The 15,218-nt window shown below is 38.0% G+C and overlaps 1 protein-coding gene across 13 annotated transcripts in view; it reads right to left on the bottom strand.

The window, feature by feature from the left end:
* RBFOX1 (RNA binding fox-1 homolog 1) overlaps window positions 1-15,218 on the bottom strand; it is a 665,898-nt gene that overhangs the window by 264,127 nt on the left and 386,553 nt on the right. For 11 of the 13 annotated variants that reach the window (XR_014450771.1, XR_014450772.1, XM_083153392.1 and 8 more), the window contains exon 3: window positions 10,272-10,355. The exons of the other annotated variants lie outside the window; for them this stretch is intronic. Coding sequence is in view for 9 of the 11 variants with exons in the window: in XM_083153392.1 (XP_083009518.1) it covers window positions 10,272-10,355 (84 nt within the window). In the remaining 2 variants the exon portion in view is untranslated. The remainder of the gene's footprint in view (window positions 1-10,271; window positions 10,356-15,218) is intronic. 13 annotated transcript variants of the gene reach the window in all.

A 15,218-nucleotide genomic window follows, 5' to 3' on the forward strand; every position in this document is an offset into this window, starting at 1 on the left:
TAATGCTGGAAGCCAAGTGAATTTACAGCCCCACAGTCATTCTCACTCAATGTGAAGAGAGTAGCAGAAGCCGTACAGGAGCAAAGCATAATTCAATACATTCTGCTATAAGCAGAGAAAATAATATCACAGAGCTCTGCAATATACCTATTTGATTTGATTTGTAAACCTGATAAAAAAGCAATCGAGAAAAGTTCAGGGCACAAATATATATGAGTCTGGAGAAAAATATGAGTACATTGAATGTGTATAAAGCAGAGGAATACCATGCATATTAATTCGCATTCATGCATTATTCTCCAGTATCACTGATTTTCGAAGCTGAGTCTCAGAGACCTGGTACTTTTCTCTTTAAAATGAAGCAGTGTGTTCCCATCACCTGCGACTATGTCAATGCAGTATCTTCTGAATATTTACAAAGCATGGTAGGAATGAACTTAAATTGGATACACAGGTATATAGAAGTTTGCTGATAAAACATGTGTCTGAGTTTTATGAAAAACTATTTTATAAATATTATGAAGGTTGTTTACAAGATCTTTTCTCTTTTGTGTTGAGGTCAGTAGTAATCATTGATCACTTACAGTAGGTGAAGTGGAAAAATAAAATAAAAATGATACAGTAAGAAGATTAATTAATAGGTCTGTAATACCACTTTTACACCAAAAACAAGGTTCCAATCCGGAACGGATCTGGAATTTGCCCCATTCACACTGTGGTGCCGATGCGGAATATTCCCCGACCAGCGGGGGAATGGATGCTGCACATCAGCATTTATTCACCTCCTCCCTGGCTCTGCTGTGGTCTGCATAGTACAGCAGCATTGGTGTAAATGGGAGCTGGGTCCGATGACCCGGCATTGCCGTTTACACTGCCCAACCACCCAGGTCCTCCCCAGGTTACAACATGGCAAGGGCCTGGGTAGAATTCAAGGGAAAATTAACCCAGGTTTTTTTTCAGGTACCCAATTTACACCACAGCTGACCAGGGACAAAGAGGCAAAAACATGGGTTTTTGCAGTTGAAGTTCAAGTTATATTCAAGTTCAAGTAAAAGTTTATCCAAGTAATTGAGATTTATATATGGAAATACAGGTTCTATTTTACAATTAGGCATTTTCACTTTCACAATTATAATTTCTGAAATGTGAGAGTAGCAACATACTGTACTATAGTGGAAAAAGATGTACAGTTAACAAAGGAAAGGGCTTTACATAGTGCTGGACTTTGCATGAAAAGTGCTATTTGGGCACTCAAATATGTCACTTTTTTTGCTCACTAAAATAGGGCACTGTGAGCAGAAATGATGGTACCGGCAGCTGTTCATGCTCAAACCAAGCAATAATTTAATCTTTTTGTCGGCACAAAGATTTGAATTCTCCCCTCTGTCTGCATACTGTCCAATAGGAGTTAGAGTACTCTCACCACTTAATACAGAAAAAGGGGGATTATTACTGTGCACAAGCAATCGAAAACAATTACAATTGACCAGAATTCTTAAGAGAGGTGTGTCCAAGTTGCTATGGAAACCCTATCTATGCTATATATATTTATCATAAGTGATATAACATATCTGGTGGTGCTCCCATAGAGTTTAGGTTAAATATGAAGAAGTAGAAGAAAAGAAAAGAAGAGAATAAGAAGAAAAAGTAGTACTTCTACTTCATCATACTCTCACCACTTGCCAGGTTAGTGATCTAATGCAGTGTGGTTGGGATTGACTGACCTCAAAAATATGGTCTAAACTCAGAAAACTATCATTGTTGGACTTGCAGTATGCCTCAATCCTCTTATGTTTAAAAGTGGTCCTCAGCAGATATGTTTGGTATTTGCTGCAGATTTCCAGCATGGCAACTCCCAAAGAATTATATGGGGCTGTGATGTGCCTGTATGCACCAAGCTCTGCTTTTTATCAATAAGCAAGCCATTTGTTTCATATTTAGTCAAACATACGCTGTTACTTAAGCTACATTTTAAAGATACCTCTGGAATTAATTGAAGTGACAGATGAGTGCTAAGCGGATTCGGCCTTCTTCATGTTACAGTTAGTCACTGTGCTTATTGTGAAATGGCAAAACCTACCACCTGCTGTTGTCCAGGAACTTGTGGACAGTTTTTGAAAAAGAGTGTCTGCAATAATCATTGCACATGGGCCCTTAATCTGATTGAGTCAGATGGCTCCGAGTGCAGATGGACAGCCGATGGTTGGTGTTTGTGCATGTGCAGAGGCGTATCTGCACATGTGGGAACACCTCACATGTACAAACATGGCGTGAGGTCTGTGCAGAAAATTATCGTACGGAAACATCCGAGCAGGGGGTGAAGAGGGGCGTGAAGGGCTGTTTGGGCTCATTACCATATGCGTACGCCCCGCATTTCATGGGCATTCCCATGAAAATGCTGGGCGTACGTATGGTAATGTGGCCGTGACGCACGTGTGGGGGGCGGACAGCTGACATAGCCGGATGTCTGCTGCATGCCCATATCCCTGCTTTCATATGGAAAAATGTCCGAGTGGTCTGGAGCATTCATGCTGTCTGACCACTCGGTCCATCATTCGATGGTCGGCGACCATCGGAGAATGGGGGAGGTTCCCACAGATAAAGGAGGTGTTCACATGAAACATCCACTTGCAGTCCGTTCGGTCGGTGCTTTACCGAATTCGGACGGTGTGAGCGATCCATATGATAGGTGGGGCTAAGAACACTCGGTTCCTGTCCGAAATACGCATCCATGCGATTCAACTAGAATAAGGGCCACGGTGGCAAAATCTTGTTGCACTATTTACAGACATTTTGCCCATGGTAACTTGCCTCTAAATGTACTGGTGACATTTAACCATGTCTGTGAATATCATTATTGTCTGCGAGTCATTTCATTGTTATAGGAATCAAAATCTGTTTTTGATTTCTTACCTGCCTTGTTTCTCAATGCATTTGACTATAATGAAATCATTGTACAGTATCTTTGATTTATTGCTTTGTTTTGCATCCTGAAGCATGTTGGTGTAGAGTGAAATAATAACTATTATGACTGACATTTATATAGACTCTATTATAAGGTGTCAGCATGTAATTTACTGAGTAAATAGGGCATCAAGAACATCAGTACCTGCTGGCTGCGGTAAGGTCTTTTAGGGTTTTACATTGCATAGTTCAGTAACATTCTATGGAATTTCTTAATAATCTACTAATGGCGTTAATAGTATTATCTTTTTTTGTTACATAATAATTTAACTGTGCCAATATTATTTTATGCAGAAATGTTTTTTGTGAGGTGTAAGAAATATCGAAAGTGACATTGTCATCTGTTATATTTATCTTTAGTTACAGGCAACAAGAACATTTAAAGAACATTAGACAAAAAATACACGATGAAGTGCTGAAAAATAATCTTCTTTAACCCTATGAGTACCAACTTTGCTGGGAGAGATCCCCAAAATTTCTGCTAAAAATGCCAGCATCGCTCTTTTAGTATACATAAATACAATTACAGTCAAGCCAATTAATTGACGTTTAGTTAAATATTGCATCCAAACAAAGAACAGTCGCTGTAAGTGACGCTGGCATTTTTTTTAGAATATTTTGAGGATCTATCACAGCAGTGTTGGCACTCAAAGGTTTAATGGGGCCCATACATTAGTGATGCATTGCCCCAACATCCTTTACTGCCGACTCTGGGTTTGGGAAATCCAACATGTTGGTTTTCTCCAGTTTACCGATTCAAACAAACAAACAAAAAATTGGTATCAGTGAATAAGGCATTTTAAAAATGCATCATTTCCTCAATACCCAGAGTGATCACCAATTGGCCATGAATTGGCTGATTTCTGGTCGGCAGATTGGATTAGGGAATCAGAGTACTGAAGAATGGCCTGCATAGCTCTTCACAATAACAAATAATACATAAATACATTCAAAAATATGAGGAGGAACTGCTGTCTCTTAATACGGCTACAGTATAGCGAATGGATTACAAATCTCAGCATCGGTTCACAGCTATTCTACAGTTTATGGCTTTTAAACATCTTCTGGAAGATTGCGATTACTGCAGTTCAGTAGAGTACAGTCACCTGCATCTTAAAGTTTTCAATATTCTTACCACATAAACAAAAAAACTAAAAAGAAATGTTTCAGAGCTGCTGATGAAGTATACACTTAACATCTGTTTCTAAATTAGCACCATATTTTCTATTGTCACACAGTGAAATATTTGCCATCCTTACAAATTATTTTATGCCACTTTTACATAATGTTCTCATTCAAAAACATGAAAACCATCATTTGAAGGACAATAAATTAACAAGTAACCTGCTGTTCTGCTTTGAATCAAACTAATGCAGATTTCACTTTTGTTGTGCTCAGATTATACATGTTTCAGGCTAGACTGTATTAACCATGGATTGTCTATGTGTAATAACCATAAGTACATGTTACTGAATGCTGTAGACTAGACATGCAGGTGATAAACCACAGTGGGCTTTCTGTGTGTTGCACCTCTTAATGTGCTGATACTTTTTCCATTTTCAGTGTTGACCCACCTTTGGGTTTGTGTGTTAGCCTATTGAATTGAACTAAGGGAGGAGTTTACTTAATGATCAGTGTTGCCACATAGACTAATGCAGATAATACTGTAGACCATCAGACACTTGTAATAAGCTATATGTTGAGGCATAGGAAAAATCCTACATGTGTAATATCACAAACTACTGTAGCTAATCCCAATAATTGTTTGGATTGGAAATGGTGAATTGAGGACAATTTCCCCAATTGCCTGATCCAATTATGGGCAGAATAGGTATTTCCCCATAGGTTTTGGCCATTTACCTTGCTCTTTGTTTCAGTTTTCCTTCACTCCCACCCTTATTTGATCAGTTTCTGTTGAGTATGGAAGTAAATGACTTCTCATGACTTGATATATTCCTTCCTTCATTTCCTTCTGAAAATAGCTACACCACCTGCACAGGTGAATTGTGTTACAGGTTGAGTATCCCGTATCCGAGTATCCGTTATCCGAATTATTCCGAAAACCATACATTCCAGAAAGTGAAAAAAAAAATTTTTTTTTTGCTAAAAACTCACTGGGGACATTTGTAACAGCACTACTGAGGACATGATATGTAACTGGCACTATATGTGTGCAAGAAAATGATTGCTTGGCATTCAAATTCAATATCTGAGATAGTACACAAATTTTGTTTCATGTTTTGAAACCTTGTTTTTTTAAAAAATAAAATATATTTGAGTGTATTTTATGTGGTAATAAAATATATTTGTGTGTATTTTATGTGTTTATACAGCATACATGCAAGATACTTCAAAATACATAATTGAAATATTAAAATATTCCGAAATACGGAATAATCCGTTATCCAAAATTCTCCTGGTCCCGAGCATTTTGGATACGGGATACTCAACCTGTACTTTGTTATGTTTGTCTGTTTGATCCTTGCTTCTCTATTAATACTTTAAAGCCACAGCTATGTCAGTCTAATTCATTTGTCAGAAAGATTTTACATTATTTAAATGCCAGCACAGTTGCCTGTGTTTTATTTTATATTATTATCAGGGACCTGATTCATACCCTATGGCTGGGCTTCAAATTCACAGCCTGAGTGATGATCAAATGACCGTGCATGTGCATGGTAGGCCGCACACATGCATGGGGTCCTCCTGCAAATGATGCCAGTGTTGCTTGTCATTGCTGGCCATTCACAAGGTGATTCACAGCCATCGGCCATTTGTGAACGGCACAACATTTTTTGCCCCAGAAAACGCAGTCGGTGCCCAGCCGATGGGAGGAAGGGAACTATACAGTATCTATCTATCTATCTATCTATCTATCTATCTATCTATCTATCTATCTATCTATCTATCTATCTATCATCTATCTATCTATGGAGATTTCTGTGTGCAGTCCACTGCAAATTCTCTGATTAGCGATAAATGCAAAATTAGTGTCATAGTAGCATAGGCGTGCGCACAGGGGTGCCAGGGGTGCACATGCACCTTCTAATGACCGCCGGCACCCCCCACATGATTGCACGCAAAATGGATTTCATGGCCCGCAGCAGCAGCACCCAGTGCCCGGCGGTGATCTCCAGCCCACACGCCAACAAATAGATCACGGGGGCCGGGTGTTGCCGCTGCAGCAGACGGACCTGCAGCACTGGCTCGACTCCAGTCCATTAAAGTCAGACCCTGCCCCTATAGACATCACGGGCGGCACACTGCACAATGCGGTGATGTCACAGCCCACACCCCTGTCCTTCCACCCGCACACCCATACTCCCGCATGAGCCTCTCGGAGCCAGCGCAGCCCAGCAGTCCTTCACTCAGCACCTCCTCACCTCAGCATGCCTCGCCGAGCAGGAGCCAGTGTGAGTCGGAGGCAGCCAGTGTTCCACCAAGGAGGAAGCTTTATAATGTTTTGTTTGGTGAGACAAAAAATAGTAATAAAATAGTAAAGTAAAATAAATCTGATACTGACATAGCAGCACATTCAGTACTTCTAACTGACTTTACTGTGGTGGGCAGGAGCTGCTGCAGCAGTCACTGTCTGCTGCAGGCATCTGTTAGGGGAGATAGAGACAAGTGGGGAATATATAGTAACAACTGCTTGATACACTAAAGGCTTAATTGGTTGGTACTTTAAAGCCTCATTCACTGATCCCTGCCAACGCTGATATTGGGGGTAGGGAGGGGGCCAGTGCATACACACTTGGTGATGCTGACTGCAAGGGGGCCGAGTGCCGATGGCAGGTGGGAGCAACCGTCATGCTGCAGCATCAACATGACCGTCATTAATGAGGAATCAGTCCCCTGTCCGAACATGTTTGGGAGAGGGTTGTTAACGAAGTGCAGTGTACAAACTAGGCAATATTGGTCACAATATCGCTCAGAAAGCCCAATAGGTGGTGATAGACATGCCCATTAGGTGGCAATAGACATGACCCTCCAATTGTGCACCCACTAATAAAATGAGATGTGCACGCCTGTGATCTCTTTATATCTCTGTATAATGTAGCTATCATTCTTCCTGTATTTTATCATTGTTCCTTTTAGAGCAATAAGAAGTAATCTTGCTTACACTATAATGATGTATTTCTATTGGTCTAATACCAGCAAATTAATCCTCTAGAGACTACAAAGACAGTGGTGACAAAGCAAAACTCGCAAATCTCTTTTGAAAATACAGTTGGAGCCCCTGTCAACTTTGCTCCTTAGGTCTTGGCTCACCATGGCTAGCCATGGCTATCGTATTGTTCTCAGCAGCCATACAATGCATAGAACAATACAGTAGGGGATGAGCATAGTAATCATATTACTCACTTAATCCAATTAACAGGCTAAATGAGGAGGGCTCCATCTGTAGTTTTACAAATCAAAAGCAGATAACCTAATTAAAATAATAACAAATTAAGAGGCAGTTTGGAGTTTCTCCAAGGGGGGCCATCAATACTGTATATCAGTAGCGATTACACTATAAAATCTACCATAACACATTCTAAACTGAGTACATAGTACAGAGTTACAGACTATAGTGGCATGCACTTTTGCTCCATTACCTGAGTATACATTATTCATAAAACTTTCTTTATGAAATGCCTGCAGAAAAGTCTGTTTCCAAATGAATACAGGAAATATAGGTAATGGAGGCGTTTAGTAAATGGTTACCACAAGAGATATTGCAGAGATCTCCTGTTTTAAAGAAAAAACATATAAATGCCCCCCCCCCCCCCCCCACCACCACCACCACCACCACCAAACACACGCATTCATCAGAACTGTGGTCTTTTCCAAGTTACTGGCTCCAAGAAGCCTGTGATAGCTATGCTATTTATGAACAATTTTTTGGAAGTACCATTGAGCAGAAACAGGTTTTTTTTAGTTTTTACTGTTTGCTGGGACCAGTGCCAGCAACAGAAGTCAATGGGCCCAGTGTTCTCAATATGTACAAGCTGGTTGACCATCACATAATCACCCCTGTTTCTCCAGACCCATCCCAGTGTCTTCAGCACCATCCCCGTTTAACTCTTGAGCCTCACCTCATTTCTGTGTCTTCATCTCTAGGCTCATTCCTGTCTCTCCATCTTCTACAGTATTGTCTCCCCTAAGGCACAGGCACAGCCTATGCAACCACTCACCCTGTCTACCTGTCTACCTTCTGCTGCTCCTCTTTCCAGCTCCTCTACCTGCCCATAAGTGGCACTATATGACATCATGTACTGGAATGATCTCTGTGGCTTCCTAAGTGCCACAAATGGGTAAATTGACTAAGATGGGAGTTCTATTGAAGATGGGATGTTGTCCATGAAAAACCCATCAGATTCTATCTATTACTTTATTAGAAGGTGCTAATTAAATAAGAAGTATAATCTGACACCTCATCTTTAAACAAACTCCCATCTTGGTAAATGTACACCAAAGTCTCATGGCTCAGGCCAAGTGTCCTCTTAGTACATCCTGGTATAAGACCCCTGCTCATCAGAGTAAAATAGTAAATTGCACCAATATTTCATCTCTTATCGCTGCAAATTGTGGCAATAAGAGGTGCTAAGTACCTGGCAAAATTTACAAAGGATCTTAGATAGGACTCATACTTATTGTTTTATTTAAGGTATACCTGCAAAATAAATACATAAAACAATCGCTGACATTTCTACAACTTTTTGACAAGTTGTTCCGTAGTGTGCTTACAATTAAATTCCATTTTTGTTCAAATCAACATTGCATTATGAAAGCACAAAGCTCCCTAAGAGCCCTGAAGGTGCTAATGTATTATTGCTAATGCCATCTAAAGGAGTAAAGTATTTATAAGAAATACTTTTATTTTAATTTCAAAAGCTTTTAACTAGATATATACTGTAGTAAAGTATTTTAAAGTCAGGAAATCCATGCCGTTATTTCTATCTTGTGCCACCGTGAGTCACTTTATCGCTTTGTTTTCCAGTCTCCAGAATTAGATCCATAAGCCTGAGATCCTTCTAAATTTAGGGTTTTTTTGCAACATTGTAATAAGGACATCTTTTAAAACCGTATGTGAAATGTGCTATTAAGCCTTACGCATTAAAAAGTAAAAAAAAAAAAAAAACATACAAGAGGGTAGATGCAAATAACAGACCATCATTTCAAATATAATTTATTTTTTATGACTTACATGACATGTAAACTCTAAAGCTACAGATCAATGTGAAAGGTAGCTAAATATGCCTTATGTGTATACAGTGGCTTGAAAGAACAGGTACATATATTAACCGTATTACACTTATGGAATGGGTTACTAAAAGCATAAGTGCATTTGTCAATAAGAAATATTGAAAACCACAGAAATGTAATTCACTGTCTCAAATTCACCAGTCCAAGTTTGTGAATCACATTTCAATTCTATATTAACTGATGGCAGATAAAAACTACTTAGCCTTTCTAGTCTGCCCATATACACATATACACGCACACTTTTGCACACTAGGTTTAAATTTTTTTCCAGGAGCCCATTAACTTTCCAGTATATTTTTGGGATTGTGGTAAGAAACCAGAATACCTGGAGAAAGTCCACACAAACATGGAGAGAAAATATAAACTCCACACATGGCAATGTAGAAAATTTAACCCATTACCTCAGTGCTGTAAGACAGTAACACTAACCATTACACCATCTGTACTGCCTTAACAGTTTTGCAGAGTGGAATTACCTAGGCAGATAAGGATGGGGAGTGATCCACACTAACCTTTTTCAATATACGTTTTGGTATTTATTTTCTATTATTATTAGAAATTTAGATATTTACAGTGCACTCTGGAATCTGATAAAAAGGCTCTTGAATTGTTGTGTCAATAACAACAAATATTTAAATATTAATATTTAAATCATATTTTTTTTTATTATTATAAAAGGATGATTAGGGTATTCTTCATAGGTAAAATCAGGTTTAAAAATATAGTTAATAAAATAAGTGAAGTTAAAGCATTAACAGCCAATAACAATTTGATACAATATACAAGTAATACAGTCGACACCACGGCCACTACTGTAATGACATATTTTTGTAATTTTTTTTATTCACTGAATTCCTTGCTTTAACTTCACTTATTTTATAAAGATTCCAGAGTGCACTGTAAAAATCTTTCCCTTTCTTCATCTTCTTATTGGAAGTATCTAGGCACCTAAGCCACAAAGAAATAAAACAATTGAAATGTATATTTTTCATCCCTTTATCACATTTTTAAATCTCTATTTACGCTAGTAAGCAAATCTAAGTGCAAATTCTTACATTGCAAGTAATGTCTTTGTTCTGCCAAACTCCTCCTATTGGCTGGTTCAAATGTTGCCATCTTGCCCAACACATCCATGCATCCTGGTGGAAAATTAAGCACATAAATGCAAATTGATTCAAGTGATGTCACTAAGAAGTCATTCCATGGCATCCTATCAGTTTTGATCATTGTTATGGCCACCCCAAAGTGTTTAAGTCAACATATGCAATGGTTCTTAACCATTTTGATGACTGGCACCGATTTTATTCTGAAAATATACATCATCTTTTTTTATCAACAGAAAAACATACATTTATTGCAAAATACTTTTACATACATGTTTCTTAAAGTTCAACTTGAAATGTAAACATAGATTTAATCTTAGATAAATTATTTTAAATATACTAACCAAGTAACCCACTAGAACTGACTCTAAGTAGGAATGCCATATTCATCATACATTTTGGTGAGTTAAAACTCAAATCACTGGCAATGTGTAATGATTTCAGTCCCCTAAATGACATGAGTTTTATTGCAATCTGCAAGCAATTTAAGGCAGCCCATCAGCATTCTATGTGGTGTGTTATGAATCAGGGGTTTACATGCACATTAGGAAGCTGGAGCCATTGCCAGGTATCCCATTTCTTGGTACCCCTGTGAGGTGAGTACCAAGTATAAAATAACTAATGTGTGCACCTTCTTAATTTGACAGTATGTCATGAAGACAAATATGTAAAAGATAAAGCAGCATGTGATGCAGCAGTACTGTATATACAGCAATGGAGACATGAAGTATTCTCCGCATTGAGTGTCAGAGAGACTGTACTGTACTCTTCTTTACTTAGCCTATATACTGTACACGTGACATTTCTTGTTATATACACTATGGATGCCCTAAATCACTGGTGATCATTATATATATTTGCCATCTCTTGTTTATATCACTACCCTGATATTTCTGAACTTTCACAATTAGGCTATTTATAATGCTATAGTCCTAACTTTAAGTAAAACCTCAATTTACACATAGAAGGAATTATGTGAACAAACTAATACAATACAATAAATAGAGGATAGACCTAAAGTACCCTAAATAACTAAATACAGTCATTAGAGAAAGTTGGAAATATTTTATATTTGTATAATTAACACACACATTTGGTTTTATAATGGTCCTTTTATAAATGAGAAAAGTAAGCTATACCCAGTTGTTTATCACTCTCCACTTGAAGCTTAGTTAATTTGGCCCCTGGACAATCTCATCCTTGTGCACATCATAAACATACTACAATGGTGTTAGGAATGAGAAAAGACAGTACCTATTCATCCATAATTTATGGGAGACTCACAAATCTGGTGCTGAGGACAGCAGACAAACATTCTGCATCACACCTACTCCACCAGTGATGTAGATGAGGTGAGCCCATGGTAGAGTATATAGATTGTATGGATATATATTGCAAGATGGGGAGAAATGTGATTGGACAAATATTCTCTCTAAAGTGCTGTGAAATATGTATGTGCTGTGTAAATAACTGTTAATAAATAACAATTAAATAATGACATGATTTGCTGGAATTGCGTCATCATGGCCATGAATCATGTAGGACATTGCAGACTGCAAGGACATGATTTCATAATCACTGTGCCTTGCCCTCACCGCTCCCACCTGTACCACCCACTAATTGGATTTCTAGAGCATAGAAATGGAATATAATCATTGCAGGGAAGCAGGGTACCCTTACACAACTATATATCACTGTAATGATCAAAATCAGGCAGAACATTAATAGCATGCAAGAATCAAATTGCATTTGCACACCTTTGTCTTGCAACTTCCTTTTTCAGAAGCACATTTAAAATAGGAGATATTGGGAACTGCTGTATGTATGTACAACAGTTCATCCTCCAGTAGTTACGTTGGAAAACACAAGTGACACCGCCACATTTGTTTCTGGATTTCATTGGGTTTGACTAAAAAAAAAAACAATTTTCCAAGCTGGCAACATTTTTGCAATCTAAAAACAATCTTAATGAATACACCTTGACTAAAATGTGATTGTTAGCCTCTGTCTGCTAAAGTCAGCAACAAATGTACTGTAATTTCCAGTATCACATAGACGTATGGCTGCCACATATTCTCAGAGTGGGATATGTATCTAACCATCAAGAAAAACAAAGCGGGTAAGTGGGTGGAGAAGTGTGTTAGTGGAGAAGTTGTCCATGGCACCAATCAGCTATGAAGTACTGTAACATTTATCAAGTACATCCTATAAAATTAAAGGTTTATTGGTTGTCATGGGCAACTTCACAGATTTTACTGCTTCATACATCTCCCCCACAGACACAAGCTGACTGTTCTCAGCATGCCATATGAATACAGAGATGAGATGTTATATTTAATTTAGGACCCCTCTTTTATAACATTCTACAACAGGGTAGTATTTGGTAATGATTTGATATCACATTGTAAAATAAGTACTTTATCAATGCTTTCTTTGAACATCAGAGAATAGTTAGCCTTGTGGCCCAGTGATAAAGCAGATGTGTTTTGTTCTTAATTATTCTGATTATGGATTATAAGAATAGGAGAGGGAATTCCAGCATTAGGGAAGGGCATGGTCACACTAAGGGCGGTATTCAATGAGAATACCTGCGAGGTGCAGCAAATCCTTTTTAGGATTCGCTGCACATTCGCCACGTTCCGGAGCCGGCGGGCTCCGGTATTCAACGTGTCAGGGGCTCGCTGCCCCTGACTGGCGAATATGAGCTCCTGCGGCGATTGCCGCAGGGAGCCTGAGGACGGTGCCAGGCAGAGAGATGGTAGTCTCTCTGCCTGCCCCAGAATTTTGTGGGGGGTAGGTGGGCTCCCCGGGTGCCAGGCAGCACAGGCTGCCCCCCGGGGGTGCCATCAGGGGAGCGTATATTCACTACACACGATCGTAACGATCGGGTGCAGTGAATATATGAATATGTAATGAGCGGCTCGGCTCCGGCGCCCCCTGCTGGATGCTGTGGATGCTTAATTAAATATATATTCATGTGCTTACAGCACATGAATAAAAATAGCATGCCCCTCCTCAGAATAAAATTCCTGATTTTTTGACACCAAATGTAAAAAACAAAACACTTTATTTTAAAAGTTCACATTCCACTTCACCATAAAAAGATAGCGATTGCTACTCGGTGAATCATGGTGAAAAAAACCTTGAAATGTATTCGCCATGTGGTCATTGAATAGGGTGATTCACCGTTTTAGTCAGAAATTCGCCAAACAGCACAAATTCGCCATAAAAACATGGCGAATCAGGCTCATTGAATACCGCCCTAATTAGTGCATTCCAATGGCATTTAAGTAATAGGCTACCCATTAGTCCCCTACAGTCTCCTAGCTGAATAGCTGCCTGTTCCCCATGTCCGTGTCACTCAATAGAGTACATCTAGTATATATCTGTATGTGTCCTATATCTGTACTGTTTTACTTTTCTACCTATCCTTTACATAATAGAATGTGGATGCGGCCTACAATATGTGGGCCGCACAATTAGATGTCTACACATAAGATATTTGGAGCATAGACGTAACATTCTAGGAGGGGTAAAAACACATCCACTCTCCAATCATATAAGGAGGTGCCAGGGCAACTCTCTAAAAAACTTGGAAATAAAAGCTATTGAGCAAATAAACTGTACCAGTAGAGGAGGCGATAGATATAAAAAACTTTGCAGTAGGGAAGCTTACTGGATCTTTCGCCTCTGCTCAATGGTACCCAATGGACTCAATGATATGATAGAACTGAATAATGTATAGATTAACAAACCTGCTGTCTTTTCTTTATTTAGGGGGGAGGAAGGGAGAGGGGAGGAAGGGGGGGGGGGTATTAATATAAACAAATTATCGGATATAGGGAGATTATAGGGTGGGTGGGAGTGTTTCTTAACACAAAGTCTTTGGGTTATTGTCATTCACAACATTTTAGATTAAATTAGAATAAAATAAAATCCATTATTTCAAATTAACTGATTTTATTCATAGGGTTGGAGGGTGGGGGGCTTGAGAAAAATCCCTTTGGTTAAATATATATCACAATAACTCCAGAATAAACAATAATTGAAGTATCCCGAGAAAAAACTGATTCAAAAATTGATCCAAATATGTCTAGGAACATTCATTCTTTACGAAAATGAATTTATGCTGTGTTTGGTTGAAACATCTTTACGGTCCGATAGTGGGCCCGATTTCTATAATGATGAATTCGAATAATATTCTATAATAATATGTGTCTATGATGGTTTTTGCGACGTTTTAAACACTTATGAACTGTAGATAAATCGAAAACACACATATAGAAATCAAAATCTAAACACAATATTCATATTACTATATTATTATATTATTTTACTATATTTTGTTTTTGTATATATATCTTTTCGATGGATATACGCATGCATATGTATACATGCTCTTCAGAAGTCTTTTTGCCATTCCAAAGGAAAAATCTGTATGGAAAATAATCTATACATGTGTGGTATTATATGTATTAATTTTCTTCTAATCAAGGAGAAAAAGAGGAATATATATGTATATTTGTGTATTTCTTTGATTTTTGTCCTGGTGATTTACTGATATATATGTGTTTATGTGTGTTCTCCACATATATATCTTTATGTATGTGGATGTTTACTGTATATACACATGTATATGTTAATTTGTGTGTTCTCCTCTGCTATGTCCTGTTTTGCATTACTGATCTGGTTAATATTTATGGTCTGCAGTGCTGATAGTACTGCACCGACTAATTGAATGGTTCAATATATACAAAAAACCATGTCTCGCTCTATATATGGTTTTAGAAAAATTATATAATTTTAATTTGTTCTTGATTTTTTTATATATATATAATTATATGATATATATAATTATATATAATTATTATTATAATTATATATAATTATTATGATATA

The sequence above is a fragment of the Crinia signifera genome, chromosome 7 (assembly GCF_055691185.1).
Source record: "Crinia signifera chromosome 7, ASM5569118v1, whole genome shotgun sequence".
Classification (NCBI taxonomy): domain Eukaryota; kingdom Metazoa; phylum Chordata; class Amphibia; order Anura; family Myobatrachidae; genus Crinia; species Crinia signifera.